Source organism: Octopus bimaculoides, chromosome 3 (assembly GCF_046866305.1).
Source record: "Octopus bimaculoides isolate indiv1 chromosome 3, ASM4686630v1, whole genome shotgun sequence".
Lineage (NCBI taxonomy): Eukaryota > Metazoa > Mollusca > Cephalopoda > Octopoda > Octopodidae > Octopus > Octopus bimaculoides.
Window position 1 is genome coordinate 46016702 of NC_142930.1, and position 17718 is coordinate 46034419.

Here is a 17718-nt window from a genome sequence, read left to right on the forward strand (position 1 = left end):
TTTTCTGTTCTATAACACAAAATAGATAAGTATATGAAGTTTGAAAGTCTTTCGGTACCAAAAACACTACATAAAACATAAATGAAAACTGGTGCCCCCGTTTTGAACAAGATCCTATGCAACAAAACCCTTCAGACCTTCAGAGACATAACAAAGTCTAGGCTTCACCATCACTGAGTATTTTTTTCTGATAACCTCATATCCACAACACAGCAAAGGCTGCATCACAAAAACTGAATTTCTTTTTCGGAACCACGAAATTCTCAGCTCCCAACAATTATCAATCCTATACAAAGTTAAAGTGAAACCAACAAAAGAATACTACTCCCTCATATGAAATGGTGCTGCAAACAAATCCCCTTTCTTGTCCTTCCACCATATTTCTGAATATATCATTCCCTGCTTTCCTAGATTTTCTATCATGAAAGTTGTATTCCATTTACTATGCATAAAAGACTGAAAATATTTTTCATCTATATTAATAGATATATACTTACTTGGATTATTTTTATAACTAGCAGAAAGACTACCCAGGCTGTCATCTGCTAGTTGCTTAATGATATTTATACATTTGATTCTCAATTTGTGTAATTTTTCTGATATTTTATGTCTAATTTTTCCTTGGTACCCTACATTTGTTTAATAAATTTGAAATTATAGCAAGCACTCAAAGACAGTGTTAGAATTTATCAAGAAATCAGGTATTATGTTAACTTAAAAGCAATTTTTTCCATGCAACAGTAGAGCCAGACTTTTTGTATAGAGCAACAGCTTGGATGCTTATCAAAAAATTTGAATCTTATCTGGATGAAATTTACACCCAAATATTAAGAGCAGTTTTAAACATATCTTGGAGAATTCATCTCATCAACAAACAACTGTATGGGGATCTCTTGCCTGTTTCCAACAATAAAAAGAGAAAGGGACATCGCTTTCTGGGACATTGCTGATGAGCTAAACAAGAGCTGGCAAGTGACCTACTGCTATGGATGCCAAAGCATGGTCATACTTGAGCTGGCCATCCAAATACAACGTATCTAGATCAACTCATCAGAGACACTGGATGTCTCTCTAAAAACCTCCCTCAACTAATGCAGGACTGAGGTGGATGGTGTGTAGGGGTTAAAAATGTACCAACAAGCTTCACCAGATGATGATAATACACACACACATATCAGAAGATTTTTTAACTTTGCATAACAGTGAACTAGATTATACATCTAGTATGTACTAGTAAAAAGTAATACCAAAAAAACTTTCTGTAGATTTAAACACATGATTGTATAACTTATTATTTTCTCTGTTGATATATGTATTTGTACATTCCAGTGTTAATAAACCTATGAGATGTAGTTTGGGTTTGTGCCAGGCAGAAGCACCACTGATGCTATATTTCTGGTAAGACAACTGCAAGAGAAAATACCTAGCCAAAGACAAACCTCTGTATTTGGCTTTCGTTGACATGGAGAAAGCCTTTGACAGGGTCTCCCGATTCCTTATCTGGTGGTCAATGCTGAAACAAAGGATAGATGAGTGGTTAGTGAGAGCTGTACAAGCCATGTACAGGGATGCTGTCAGTAAGGTATGGGTTGGCAACAAGTATAGTGAAGAACTCCAGGTAGGGGTCCACCAATGATCAGTCTTCAGCCTCCTCTTATTCATCATAGTCCTCCAGGCAATAACAGAGGATTTCAAGACAGGATACCCCTGGGAGTTTCTCTGTGCTGATGACCTTGTTTTAATAGCCGAGTCACTATCAGAACTAAAGAAGAAGTTTCAGGTGTGGAAGCAAGGTCTAAAATTGTTGAGCCTTAGAGTCAATCTAGCAAAAACCGAACTCTTAGTAAGACAAATCACAAATCCCTTCAGGTAGATGGCCCTGATCGATCTGTAGAAAAAGCATAGGTAGAAATTCTATAAGATGTACCCAATGTAAGCTGTGGACACATAAGAAGTGCAGCAATATCAAAGGGAGGCTAACTGGGAAGATAGTTTTTGTGTGTGACAGATGCAGAGGGGCAGTAAACACTGAAAATGTGCAGAAAACAGCTTCCATCATATGCCAGGGAAAAAAAATAAAAATAGTTGATAGCTTCTGTTGCCTAGGTGACCAAGTCAGTAGCAGGGGTGGATGCTCTGAGAGTGTAGCTGCTAGAATAAGAATAGCCTGGGCAAAGTTCAGAGAGCTCCTACCTCTGCTGGTGAAACATGTGCTGTGACTGCTAAGGACATGCATAAGCTTGCAAGAAATGAAGCTAGTATGCTCCGCTGGATATATAATGTCAGTGTACATACACGACAGAATGTAATCGCCCAGAAGCATCAGATGTGGTGTGCAAGAGAGACGACTGCACTGGTATGGTCATATGTTGTGGCTGATGCCAGTACCGGCTGATTGGCACCTGTGCTGGTGGTATGTAAAAAACACCATTCGAGCATGGACGATGCCAGACTGGCTCCCGTGCCCATGGCATGTAAAAAGCACCACAGGAGCGTGGTCAATGGCAGTGCTGCCTGACTGATTCCGTGCCGGTGGCACGTAAAAAGCATCATTGGAGCGTGGTCATTTCCAGTGTCGACTGACTGGCTCCCGTGACCAGAGCATGTAAAAAGCACCATTTGAGTGTGGTCATTGCCAGGCTCACACACATACACACACACATTTACATATAACGGACTTCTTTTAGCTTCTGTTTATCAAATACACTCACCTGGCTTTGGTTGGCCTGGGGTTAGGACTGAACCTGATACAATGTAGGTGGGAAGCAAGCTTAACCACTCAGCTCTGCCTATGTATTATAATGATTGCAAAGCAAGAGGTATGGCATACATGCATGTCTATGTTAGCATGTGTGTGTGTGCATGCACTTTCAAAATGCAAAACTAGTTGTCACAGACAAATGTATGAGATCTGCAATGTTTTGAATATTTACTTATATTTATATATCTTTTTTTTTTGTTGTTGTTAACTTGTCTGTTGTCGTATCAGAAAATGATAAAGATGGAAACATTTATTGAAATAGATGAACAATTGAACAATTGTTTTGAACAATTGTTTTAATGTGATGCCCATCCCAGACCTAGCCTCATTACACTGAAATCAGAATGCTGCTTACTATTCAGCCAGATCAGATTCCATGAGAAAAGCTTGGGTTGGAATAGCATTGTAATCCGTTACTAACTTTCCTTACATACATCCTGAAATAGTAGTTCTGTGTGTTTCTATTTCCTGAAAGGACTTGAGTGTCTCCCAGTTACCATTATATTTTCAAGTGACCAACCAAATTTTTTACTGTTTAGTTCCTGCCATACTAGGCATATTTACATGTACTATACTCATTACCATGCTTCACATGATACTTTATATTCAAAGACCATGTAAGTACTTGTGAGAATAAAGTGAAATGAAATGACTTTTATTGGATATCAATACCTTGATGATGATGACGACAATATATTCAGCTTGCCGTATGCTTAACTCTAGTGTATTGCTATTCATGAAGGGTAGTGTAAAAGTAGTTTAGTTACCAGTTTGGAATTATCAGGTCATTCCATAAGTTCTGTCTGATTTTACCATTTTTAAAATTGAATGAAATTTGATAGTATTTTAGAATGTCTAATGGAGTTAAAAATTATTTTTATGCATTTGTGTACATTTAAACTAATTAAATATTATTTTACAGAATAATAGAATTAAAATCTCTTTGATTAAAGCCCTTTCTAACATAGAAGTATCCAAAGAGCATTTAAGGCACATAGTGCTTTATTAGCCAAAGCGACTCAAAACATAGCATTTCTGTAACTTCTTGCGAACCCCCTTGATTGGCGGAACCTTGGTTGAAAACCACTGATCTAGAGAATGGCCACAGGGTTATCATTACAAAACAAACAGCCTTGCAACAAGCACTTTCTCCTAAAGAAACTACCCTTACTACCTTTTCTAAGTTGTGTCAAGTAGATGAAGATGCAAGAAAACTCCTTTACCTACAATTACCCAAATATTACACCTGGAAAAACAATAAATAGCACAAGAGGAAACGGGCTGAGGCTCTTGCAAGTGTCTGCAGTGTCCCTGCAAGCCAAGCAGAATGCTACTACTTACGGCTCCTTTTGCATGAAGTATGTGGTCTCAAATCATCCCAGAATTCGAGGAGGGTAAATGGTCATGTGTGTGAAACTTATAGGGAAGCATGCTGTCAACAAGGTTTTTTTAGAAAATGATGAGCATTGGGACCTTATATTGACTGAAGCATCAGTATCAGATTCTCCAAGGAAACTCTGTAACCTTTTTGCGATTATACTGAACATGTGCCAACTTGGCAGTCCCCTACAGCTTTGGATGAAACATCGTGAGGACACAGCTGAGGACTTAAAGTATGCAGTTCAACAAGCAAACCCAAGTATCAATATTCATTTCTCTGAAACAATTTTTGACGAAGCACTGATTGAAATTGAGGATTAAGTTTTGACCATGGAAGACAAAAATTTGCAAGAGTCTGGCTCTGGAGTGCCCAAAACAAACCGTCAAATTAGTGATTTAACTTCAAGAGATATAGCAAGAGAGACAAATTATGACATCACAGACTTGGCTGCATTTGGGAATGAACATGAACCTAAACTTCTTCCAAAACAACGCTGTGCATATGATCAAATTTTTCGTGTTTTTTTATTATTATTATTATTATTTATTATTATCATTATTGTTGTTGTATTATGAATTCAGAATTGATTTCCCAATTGAAAAATAAATTGAATTTAGAATAACAAAATTTTCTACAACATATTTTGCCTTTTTCTTCCAATATATAAGGAACAATTTCATTCTCGGGCAATGCCTGGTGCCTCTGCTAGTATTATTATAAGAATATAATATAATATATGTTAATAAATTTAAATTTTTGAACTGACAATTGAATATCTCCATTTTCTATTCATTTATATATATATATATATATATATATATATATATAAATAAATAAAAGAAAGTAAGAAAATGGAGATATAGCATTTGATAAAAATTTGATACCATCCCTTAATGAGGCTAATTTAACTTGTAATTAAATATACACAGACATGCACACACACCTCTACAAATGCTCGTGAAATTGCAAATAGATTTATTTTAACAATATAATATAATAGTTGTGTGCATGTGGTTTCAGTGTTAGGCTTGGCTTCCATGTTAGAAATCTCTGCTATGAATTTTCATCACACAGATAACTGGTCTTAAGTTTCTTTGTTATGGCCCTATAGTAAACAGGATGGGAAGGAGAACCCAGTTCTGATTGACACCTATCTGTATACTGAATTCCTCACTGGTCTTATTACCAGCTTTTGCGTCTCTGTACACGGTTTGTTTGAATCTTACAGAAATACAAAACGGCACTCTTCTCATAATTAAAAGCCCATACAGACAATCTACACAATATAACAAAATGACTTCAAATGTTCATACATGGGACACAGTTCATTGCTGCAGTAAGCTCCAACTCTCACAGTCTATGCTTAAACATGCACAGTCATCCCAAACACCCTGCAACATTATCACAACACCATTCTCAAATACAATCTTTGTCATTTAATCAAACATAAAACAGAAACACAAAGGTAACAGCAGTATTAAAAACTTGATTATTATAAAACTCTTTGAAGATGCACATCATTAATGATAAGTACAGAGGGACAACTAGTGTTGCACTCCCTTCAGTTCCTTCTTCTGTTTCTGACATCAACATTGGAAAAAAAGCAACCTGTTCAAACTACCACACTGCACCCTTTACAGTGAATCACGTCTGATTTCTACTGCTGTCTTTCTAGACTATCTACATAGTTGCTTTGATGTGAACACCCCTACAGATTAGCAATTAATTTGGGAAAATTTCTTGTGTTTGAACTTGCATCCTTCCTTATCTGTTAAACTATAAGACAGAAATCACTTTTCAAAGCTGGGGACTTTCAATTCTCTTTTGTATCTTAAACTGCCCATCTTACTTTGTTATTGCTTTAATTGTTATTTATAGTTATGTGCAAAATATATGGTTGGTCTTCCTAACTTTTAAAGCTGTCTCGTGATTTATTCGGAAACTGACATGTTCTTTTGACATTTTGTCAGATATATTTGTTTAAAAAAATCATTTCTACAAAAATCTGATGCTCACATTTGAAATTTAATCTATTTTTTTCTAGTTCTTGCAGCTGCTATCACTGCTGCATCTGTAGCTTTGGCATATGCTGGCATTGAGATGTATGATTTGGTTGTCAGCACTAGTGTAGTAAGTATGTTTTAAATAATTTTAACACTAACAGTTCACATTATGTGAAGGGCACTGGCAATAAATTGACCCTACTACTTATTAACTCCAAATGAAAGATGTCAACTCTAGTGGGATTTGAGCTAAGACTGTTAAAGGCCACAAGTGCAAAACATATAGTCTAACAGTCTACCATATTTGCCATCCATTCTCTTAAGTATGTTTTATACAGTAATACAGTTACCTTTTGTCTAGTTGCAGAATCGGTTTTCTAGGGAAGGAAATTGAATTAAATCAGTTGAATATGAATGACATCTGAGACAGTTGTAAGGAACAATCTATATTACCTAAGTAGTATAAATTGTCTTCATTTGTTCTTACTTCTGTACAAACCAATTTTCTTTTTATTTTATTTTAATGTTAAAATTAAGGCATTATCTACTACAGAAATTCTACCTGGGAGGAACTCAAATTTATCAAAATCTTAGAACTATTGCATTTCCTTCCTTTGTAGTTTATTTTATTGTGATGTATGAAAATTTTTGTGTATTAAATACAATAAACTAGATCTGTTGGTTTTATTAGATTTTAACAATATATTAAATATGGCTCAATAATATACTTTTAATGGATTTTAGTGCAGTAGTCAATCACAGATTTGTATATTTGTGTCCCAGAATGATTGGCTGTCAAAATGTCATGAAACTTTTTAATATAACGGCATACATTTCTTGGGGATACAGCAATTTTACTACTGCAACTGCTTTAACTTATTTGATTGTAATTGATATTGAGTCTAATACTGTTATAGAAAGATAATAACAGATTAGTAATTTAAAGACAAAAAAAAATGTTGGGTAAAAATTGTAGAAAACTTTATTTAGGCTTTATGCCTACAGTGATCAAGGAAGGAAATAAAGTATGTGCAGATTAACAGCAATAATAATAATAATAATAATAATTGTTTTCAATTTAAACTCAAGGCCAACAATTTTGCAGGTACAGTTTAGTACTTGACTGGTACTTCATTTATCAACTCTGAAAGAATGAAAGGCAAAATTGACTTCAGTGGAATTTGAACTCAGAACAAATACCACAAGTAAAATAAGCACCAGTTGAGCACTGGGGTTGATGTAATTGACTGGCCTCTCTCCCAAAATTTCAAGCCTTGTGTCTATAGTAGAAATAACAATAATAATTGTTGTTTAAGATGGCATGCTGGCAGAATTGTTAGCACTCCAGGACAAAAACACATAGCAGCATTTCATCAGTTTTTGTGGTTTGAGTTCAAATGTGTCTTTCATCTTTTCAGTGTCGATAAAATAAGTACCAGTTGAATACTGGGGTCAAGGTAATCAACTTAAGCCTTCTCTGAAATTGCTTGCTTTGTACCAAAATTTGAAATTATTACTTTTTCCATTTCTGATTTGAGCACAATGCCAGCAATTTTGTATAGAAGGGGTTAATCGATTCCAGTACTCAATTTTTTTATATTATCAACCTTGGAGAGGTGAAAGGCAAAGTTGATCTTGGTAGGATTTGAAACCAGGGTGCAAAGACTCAGAAGAAATGCCAATAAGCATTTTGTCTGACATGCTAACATTTCTGCCAGCCCATTGCTCAACACTCTAATAATAAAAAGTAATTGTGTCTAACATAGGTTCAAGGACAGAAATATGGAAGGGAATTAGTTGTTTAAATCAACCCAGTACTTAATCATATCACCACCTAGAAGGATGAAAGACTAAGTTAAGCTCAGTGGAATTTGAACTCTTAATGTAAAGAGCGACAAAAAAAATACCAATGTGCTACCAGTTTTGTGAAAGCATCACTCTATATAGTAATGGTAGCCACAAATCACCTCTGATTGGAGAGATCCTTTATCAGAATATTCCATAAACTAACGCGTGATTTGAGAGAGATTGACACTTATGGCTTGTAATTTAAGAACATGACAAACCTCAATTTTGTTAATGTTTCCTAAATATGGTATTGCTGAGAAATTTTATTAAATTCCAGTTATTCATGTTGATTTAAGTATTGTTCTTAAAATGTCTCCTTTTGACATTTTTTTTCTTTATTCTTTTGCATTCATATTTTATGATTTGGACAAGTGTTTGTACAGCTCTTGTATCATAGCTATGCGAATATATTGCTGAATTTGATTCTACTACAGTCTTAACAAGTTATTATTATTATTACTATTCATATTTATTTTATGTATTTATATTTATACCAACATAAGCATAGGCATTGCTGTGTAGTAAGAAGTTCATTTCCCAACTACATGGTTTCGGATTCAGTCCTGCTGCATGGCAGTCCTACTGCTATAGTCTCAGGTCAACCAAAACCTTGTGAGCAGATTTGGTTGATGGAAACTCAAGAAGCCTTGTGTGTGTGTGTGTGTGTGTGTGTGCGTGCGTGCATGCGTGTGTGCGTGCGTATGATGTGTCACTGTCATGCAAGTGGTGTCTTTCGTTTCCAGTCTTCTGAAACACGTCTGGTCATGGGGAGACAGATGATGGTTGGTGACATGAAGGGCATAAAACAATAGAAAATCTGCCTCAACAAATTCCATCCAGCCCATGTGAGCATGATAAAATAGATATTAGACAAGGAAGATAGAAATATAAGCATCTGGTAGACAGGAATTCTGATGGCTCCCTTTTGACACCCTACTGTAATTACCACCATATTACATGACTTCAGCAAAGGCCCTTTATCACATACCTTACATTCACAGATACTTCTATATTATAGATCATATTAATCATACAGAATAATATTTCGATTTAATTTTCTGGTAAAAGTAATATAGGGGATAAAATTTTAGGGGTCTTTTATGTATACTTTATACCTACAGTAACCTTTTAGCATTCAGATTATCTGTCAAATGCAATGCTTATTCATTCACATTATTTTGAATTAACCATGAATTATCTTGCAACTTCAAGATTATGATGATGTATGTGATTGTTTATTTTTAGAATAACATTGTAGGGTTGGTGTGAGAGGCCAGATTGGGCCAGATATGACTGGTTCAAATGCTAATGGGTTAAGAGATAATCTCTATGTATGTAGTTTTTGAAACATGGCTTAAGAAAAGATTCTTTTGTTTGAATGACATCATATTGAATGAGTTTGCTTGACTTTTAATTGGGTATAATATGAAATTGTAGTGTAGAAGAACTGTGCACATTATTGGATTTTCCTTTGGTATATTTGTATCATCCATTTACATAACTTTTCTTTTAAGCGTATTTCCAATAAATGCATCTTATTGGATCCAAGCAGAGAAGAAGAGTTCAAACCACAAGTATGTTGTTTTTCCAAATTGTTCCTAACTTTTATAGATGATTCTTTTTTTTTCTTTCTTTTATCTCAATCTTTCTATAAAATCCATTATGTAAATTCTGGATATACTAAATATGTACCTCAAACATCCACAAAGTCAAAAAGCTGCAAAACGATAATTAAACATGGTTCCTCAAATGTTTGGGGATATCCTTAGAAGTAGTACATAGCTTCCATTATCTTGATAAGTTAGCAGTGGGGGGGGGGGTCTCTGAAAGCATAGTCGCTAGAATAAGAACAGGCTGGGCAAAGTTCGGAGAGCTACTATCTTTGTTGGTAACAAAGAGCCTTTTCCTCAGAGTGAAAGGCTGACTGTATAATGCTCGTGTGCAGACAGCTATGCTACATGGCAGTGAAACATGGGCTGTGACTGCAGAGGCTTGAAAGAAATGAATTCAGCATGCTCTATTGGATGTTCAATATCAGTGTAAATATTTTAGGGTATAAGAGGAATCAGATGTAATGTTTGAGAGAGAAGACTACACTTGACTGGTCATGTGTATGGGTGAGGACAACTGCTTAAAGAAATGCTGGCCTCTACCTGTGGAGAGAACCTGTGGAATAAGTCAACCCAGGAAGATATGGGACAAAGTGGTGAGAAATGATCTTAGGATGTTGAGCCACACATAGATAATAAGGGACTGAGACTTATGATTTGCAGTGCTCAAAAAGACACTGCAAGCTAAGTAAAATTGTGGCCATCCATACATACAAGCATGTCCTTGACAATCATGTCCCCTCCCCTCACACACATACAAGCATATTCTGTCCTCTGTCAAAACTTCCCTACAACCCATCTTCCCACCACCTGTGATAACTGCATGCTGCAGGTCCCTCCCCTCTCTTTCATGTTCCTATCTGGACACCATGTCCTCACATATCTGTCATTCTCCCCTCAGCCAACCCAATATCTCTCACCATCACTTGTTACTTTTCCCCATCTCTAAACATTTCCCCTCGCTCTCTTATGAAATATTCTCTTCTATCCTCTCTGTAGTACTTATAGCTCCTGCTCACTGTTTCCTGTGGGAGGTAGGTCCTGATGCATCTCCAACATCATTTATTTCTCTCTCTCTCACTGTCTCTCTCACTCTATCTCCTCTATAGTAAGACACCTGTTTCTATCCTATTATACTCAAACCTCTCACCTAGCATGAAGCCTCAGTACTAGCCCCTCTTGCAATCAAGAGGCTTTTGTTTTGCAAGTTACTTGATGATCCTGCTGGTATTGGTGCCACATAAAAAAACACCCAGTAAAGCACTTCGTAAAGTGCTTTATTATAAAGGGCATGCAGCAATAGAAACCATGCCAAAGCAGACAATGAAGCCTGGTGTAGTTCTCTGGCTTGCCAGCTCCTGTCAAACCCATGCCAGCATGGACAGCAGACCATTTGCGTTTACTTATGTGTGTGTTTGTGTACAGCCTTGCCTTGAAATCATGTGATGATTGTAAATGAGAATCACTGTCATACAAGTGATGTCATTCATTTCCAGTCTTCCATGTAAAGCGTATCTGACCATAGATAATATTCCTTGCTTGGAATCAGGTGAGGGTTGGCAGCAAGAAGGGCATTTTTATGTAGAAAATCTGCCTCATTAAATTCTGTCTGTCCCATGTAGGCATGGAAAAGTGAACAGTAAATGATGATGATAATAATGTATATGGTATGTTAATTTGAGGTTTATTACAATTTAGTGATCATAGCATTTACATACCAACAAGTTGGGCCAAGCTGCCTCTGGTCACCTAGGGTTGTAATAATTGTGGCATATACCACTGCCACGAGATGAAGTGCAGACACTACAAGAAACCAAAGTGTTTTGTTAAAGTGTGTATGAGAATGTGGCAGTCATGAATTTCAGAGGGAGTGCTAAGCTGGGATGGTAGTATGTGTTTGTGTGTGTGTGTAAGTGTGGATCTAACAGGTCAGTAACAGCAGGATGTAGGATCAGGAGATTGTGTGTGTTATGCATGTGTGTGTGCAGAAGATAAAGTGAGAGTTGATATATAAACATCAGAAAATGTCTTGATAGTAATTAAGATGTCAATAACATTAAATTCCATTAAATGCAGTAAATCCAGTAATGGTTTCTTGATTGCTATATTTTATTTTGATGATTTGGATAAAGATCATTTTTGAATTATGTATCTTAATTATGTAACTCTATAAATAATTTCAAATTTTAGCACATGGCCAGTAATTTTGGGGGAAGAGATAAGTTGATTATATCAACCCCAATGTTCAGCTCATACTTATTTCATCGACCTCAAAAAGATGAAAAGCAAAGTTGACCTTGGTAGTATTTGAACTTGGAATATAAGGACAGACAGAATGCCTAGTGGCATTTTGCCCAGCATGCTAATGATTCTGCCAGCATGCCACCTTCAATTCTATAAATAGTAACACTTGTTCACAATGAAACAATTGTTGGGCACAATAGTTGTTATACTCAACAGTTATGAAATATATGGTAAATTTATAATTCTCTGCTTTTTATTCTATGTATGTATGTATGTTTGTGTGAGTAAGATTGTAGTACCCCCATCTTAATGTGTTTACTAGCTAGTTGTAAACAATAGCTTTACAACAATGTCATTTGTTTACAGTCCACCATAAAAGCATATCTTGGTTTTTTGGCATGTCTTGATATGTTACATGGCTTTTGTAAACAAAAAAGCTAAGTCATATCCTGTTCTTTGTTTCCAGTGTTCCACATGAACATGTCTTGGCTGTTTATTGTTTGATAGACTAGGAGATTGTTACCCTGCTTGAAAACAGTTGGGGGTTGATGTTGGGAAGGACATCTGACCATAGAAAACTCTACCCCAACATGGTCTCATCTGACTCATGCAAGTATGGAAAGTTAGACATAAAAAAAAATTATGAGGGTGATAATATATGCATACAAATTTGTGTGCATGCATATAATGTATTATAAGTATCACTGTTGGTTAAGAAGTTTGATTCACGACTACAATGTTTCAGATTTGTTTCCACATTGTGGTATTTTGAGTAGGTGTTTTCTACTGTCACTTCTGGCTGACCCAATGCTTTGTCAATGAACTTAATAGACAGAACTGTAGAAAGCTTGTTGTATGTGTCTGCCAGTTGTCTTGATGTCTGTCTGCACATTGTATAAAAATCAGTGCCAGTGCCTTTACAACAGCTTTGTTTACAATTGCCACAGAAACACATTCAGCCATTGAGTTGTTCATTGTTCAAAGGCAAATAATAACTTACTTGGAAACAAGTGAGGGTTGGTGACAAGAAGAGCATCTAGATGCAGAAAAAACTGCCTCTGTAACTAATGCTCTGTTTAACCTTGCATCTCAACATCCTGAGGGTTGCTGTTCTAGGAAGAAAATATTTGGTATAGTACTTGGTACAAGACCTGGTAGGACTGGATGCAGCAGGGGTGATTGAGAAGTGTGGAGGAGTTGTGAAGATATGAGAGCAGCTAGCTTTGAGGAACATAGAGGCCATTATAGTAGTGATATAAAAGACAAAACAAAAGAGACAGCATGCTTGTTTCCTAATGCCAATCATCCAGGATCTTTCTCTGAATGTGGTCTAGGATGTCTGATGTGGGAGCAACACTTTTTTGTGGGCTTCATTTGAACCTTAAAAAATGTAAGCACTTGTTAGGGGCTAAAATATTTTCTGACCCTGAAAAGAAAGGTCAGTCTTTGGGATGTAGTCTTAGCTGTCCTAAGAATGTGCTTTCACCATGGGAGATCCTCAGTGATTATGAGGACTCTGAGTGCCTTTCATGTTTAGTGAGGATGTGGTGTGGCAATGTTTTCTGGGTTTGAATTGTGTGTGAGTTGTTTTGCTGTTATAATGTAGACTCAGCTGCCTGTGGATAATTCATGGTTGAGGAAACTTAGGCAGGAGTAATGGGTTATGTCATCTGCAGATGAGTGGACATTGTTGGATGTGTAAGTCATTGATACATAGAATGAAGAGAGTAGGAAACAAAACTGAACCCTGGAGAACACCAGAGTTGATAGAGCATAGGATAGAAAAAGCTCTATCAACACATTGCAGTTAAAGCCATCAGATATGAAGCTACAGAGATGGATCCAAATAGCTTGGAAGTTTGATTTACCTATCAGATATACTTGAAATATTTAATGTATAGGCAAAAACTTTGCCTTCATCAAACTTATCTGAAGTAAGAGCCCATTGGGTAGTGACATAAATATGTCATGTTTTCTGGTATAGTTGAAGAAAACCATCTGACATTGCAGCAAGGCAGCAGTATTTCAGATATTGAAAAAATTGGTTAGATTGCTACTCCTCAGATCAGTATCCTTTATAATCATACAACTCATAGATCAGTTCATAGATAACTACCTTCAGTTTTCATGTAGTTTTAAGGCGATGAAAGTTGTTTTTGAAATGATATTGTAAATCAAGAACTACAAACAATGCTTACATTATCAAGAATTTGACACACTTAAAATTTCACTGTAAATTTTAAATTGTTTGTATTTTCATATGCAGTAATACTTTTATGATCTCTTTTCATGATATTACACTACATACTCTAGAAATTTATTGTTTGTACTAATTAAATATATATATACACTTATGAATACTCTTACTTCATGTTCTTGTTTACAGAAAGAAGTGGATGAAAACAATGCAAGTCTCACAGTTGCCTATATGCCATCCTTGAATCAGATATCAGCTCTAACTTCCAGTGGTGAATGTGTGTTGGAAATGGTAACAAAGGTAAGACATTCTGCTTGCGTTTGTTATTCAATTATATTTCCTTTGAAATTAGTTTGAGAAAACTTCTTTTGGTTTAGGTGCATAACTTTTGTGTTAGTAATAGTAGGAAGTGATGTTAGTTCATCTTATTCATGTGAGCTGCACCTTATTATCTTGCTGCTTGAAGGAAAGAAACATGTCAACTGGACCACAGTTATAGCTTACTTTTAATTTCTTATCCCAGTATGACATTTGTTCCTGGAATCATTAATGATTTAAGATCACCTCTATTTCATGTATGTATCAGCATTTCTTAAATATTTAAAATTAAACATTAGCATCTATAGAATGAAAATATGTTTAAAATGTTTAAATTCTGATATGTCAGAAACTGAGCAGCTGCATATTTTGGAACCGTTCAAGATTGTCCAAAAATATTTTTTGGATATGTTTGGTTTATTCAAACCTTTCTGAATGGTTGTCATCAAATCATTCATCATGAGGTTGCAAAGCAAGCATCTCAACCACGCAGCCATGTCTGTAATATTTTTTATCTTTTAAATTATCATCTTACTATTTAGTTGTATTTTCGATATCACCAAAATCATATTATCTTTATTCAGTTTCTGAAAACTTGTTTTCTTCTTCTTTTTTGCAGGCCATTAAGCTATGTATTGATAGTTGCCAAAAAATTTACCCTGTCATTCAACACTGCCTAATCAAGTCAAAAGGATTTGATCAATAAATGTTATTGATTTTTTTAATTCTTTTTTGTTTTAATTATTTTTAGTGTGAAAAATTTAGTATTTCCTAAAATATATTCAGATTTTTGAGGATATTATAAAAACAACCAAATTGTATGTAAACACATTTGCAGTTATCAACAATTCATACAGCATGTACAAATGTATATCTCCTATAATAAGCATATTAGCTACATATGTCAAACACTATGACAAGGTAAGACCACTGTCACTCTCATGATTCAGACAAAGACATTGATTTTTTTTTCTCTATACTCAGTCTCTACCAGGAGATACAATTTTATATCAATTTCAAAGCTAAACTACTAAGAAACAAGCAACAGTTAGATGCTGTTCTTTTGAATGTGAGCCACACATTTATTACATTTATAGTTTTCACATTGTTATTATTCATCGTTCTACACAACCTCCTGTGTTCACTAAAATGCATCTTTCGGTAATTAGTGAAAATACCTTTTCAAGATTAGTAATAAAGAAAAAAATTTTCAATTTGCAGTTACTTTTACAGTATAGAGTAAAATTAACATCATTTTAATTTTCACATCCCAGATTATGCAATACAGTGAGATTCCATTGCTACTTTGAAGTATAAATATATGGGTATGATCACTAAAGCTAAAAAAAAAAAAAAATTAACATTTTAAAAGAATTGTTACTTAGTATAGTAATTGGTGAATGATATGATACATTTGGCAATTTCGTGCGGGTGACACGTAAAAGCACCCACTACACTCTGAGTGGTTGGCGTTAGGAAGGGCATCCAGCCGTAGAAACTCTGCCAAATTAGATTGGAGCCTGGTGTAGCCATCTGGTTTCACTAGTCCTCAGTCAAATCGTCCAACCCATGCTAGCATGGAAAGCGGACGTTAAACGACGATGATGATAATGAATGAAAGGAGCTTGTATTGAGATTTACAGCAAGCTGATTCTTAATGAATTCAGCTGAAACAGATTAGATGAAGATAAGATTTGAGTAGCAAAGCTGCATTTGGTAGAGTAAGAGATATCAATAGTATTTTTGTTAAAGATTTTATAACACTTATGCTGTGAGGAGAAAGTTTTTGAGCAAATTGAAAAAGACAGCTCCTGAGATTGGGTTAAAAAGAGGGTTATACCAATTTATATTTCTTTTCTCATTCCTGATTGTATGTAAGAGCGTTCTTTATGTATACTTTGCAGAAGAAAATTTTCTCAAAAACTGCTTTTATATAAAGCTGATTATAGTATTGAGATGATTCAGTATGTTTTCTTTCAGAACTGTTAAAGATGTTTTTGACTAAATAATTTATAATACTCTTTGGGTAGCTGGAATGTTAGTGCATATAGTTTAGGGATACATTTGGTTCACTGGAAGAATAGTTCAAGGAATTGGTTAAAGTTAGATTTGTGTAGGTTGGTTTTTGTGGTAATCTGCAGTTTGATGTTCTTGCAGATAAAATGTTGATTTTTCTAATTCTGTCTAGTTTGAGGGTTACAGTTATTCAGATACTAAAAGCTGTTATAAGACTTGTAAAATCATTAATTTCAGTGGAATTATTAGCTCTCATTCTTATATTGGATGGAATGTTTCAAATAAAAATTTCCCACACTCACTTCAAACGGAATGCCTAACATAAAAAGAAGTCTTGTGAAATAACTTCAGTCTGATGAAACAAAGAATTTGCACAGAATTGACAACAATCATAGACTCATTTCAAATTTCATTAATAGTTATTAGAAAAACTAAAACCCCTTAATGAAATACATAATACATATCCATTGCCTCTAAATTACATGAGGTTGTTGTTGTGTGGGAGAGAGAGAATAAAGGTATCAAAGAAATGCTGAAATGACCCGAACAAGGTGGATTGTTAAGTGTCAGATATAGAAGTTAAGGGTCAATGACAAGAACTGTGAAAGAAGGATGGGTTGTAGCAGCATTGAATAAATAGAACAGCCATATTTTGAGTCCCAAAGGCATGAATACAGCTACAGAAATGGCAGAGACGGAGAACCTATGAGTAGAGGATGACATACTTGATGTTGGTGGCACTGGAAAAGGAAAGTTGAGATAGGGTTGAGAGTGTATAGGCAGGAAGGAAACAGAAGTGGAGAGAGAGAGAGAGCAGAATGGTTGATTGAGATGGCAGTATCAAGGAAATTGAGGGCAGTGTCAAGAGATGAAAGGGGTGAAAGAAGCTAAAAGAATTTATCTCTTTGAGAAGAGAGGGAGAGAGGTGCCAACACAATTATTGATGTAACCAGTTTGTAGTTCTGGTGTAGGACCGATGAAATAGGGAAATATTTGGAACTCAATGGAGCAAGCAAATAAGTTGGAGCCCATTCTTGTACCCACAGCCACCCCATTGATCTGTTCATAGATTTCTCACACAAAAAAAAAACAAGTTCGTTTAAACAGAGAAGTGATGTTTATGGAAAGCTGAAAAATTTTGAAGACTATTGAAAACTGTATTTGCCGATCCATTGTGCACAAAGTGTAGATGAGAAGCAGTGTCATTGTGATGAAAAAAAAACTTTCCTATAGTATGTTGTGAGTGTTATAAAGTTTGATCAAACCATACAATAAAATTGTTTTCTGAAATAATATTTGACTAATCATTCTGATCTAGCTGACAAAGAACAATTGTATTT

The 17718-nt window shown here is 35.3% G+C and overlaps 1 protein-coding gene across 3 annotated transcripts in view; it reads left to right on the top strand.

The window, feature by feature from the left end:
• LOC106882315 (exosome complex component MTR3) overlaps nt 1–15087 on the top strand; it is a 43084-nt gene extending 27997 nt beyond the window's left edge. For all 3 annotated transcript variants that reach the window (XM_052966520.2, XM_014932949.3, XM_014932948.3), the window contains 4 exons: nt 6187–6272; nt 9508–9567; nt 14234–14344; nt 14982–15087. In XM_052966520.2, coding sequence (XP_052822480.1) covers nt 6187–6272; nt 9508–9567; nt 14234–14344; nt 14982–15068 — 344 coding nt within the window. In that variant the 3' untranslated portion in view covers nt 15069–15087. The remainder of the gene's footprint in view (nt 1–6186; nt 6273–9507; nt 9568–14233; nt 14345–14981) is intronic.
• The last annotated feature ends 2631 nt before the right edge of the window (nt 15088–17718 follow it).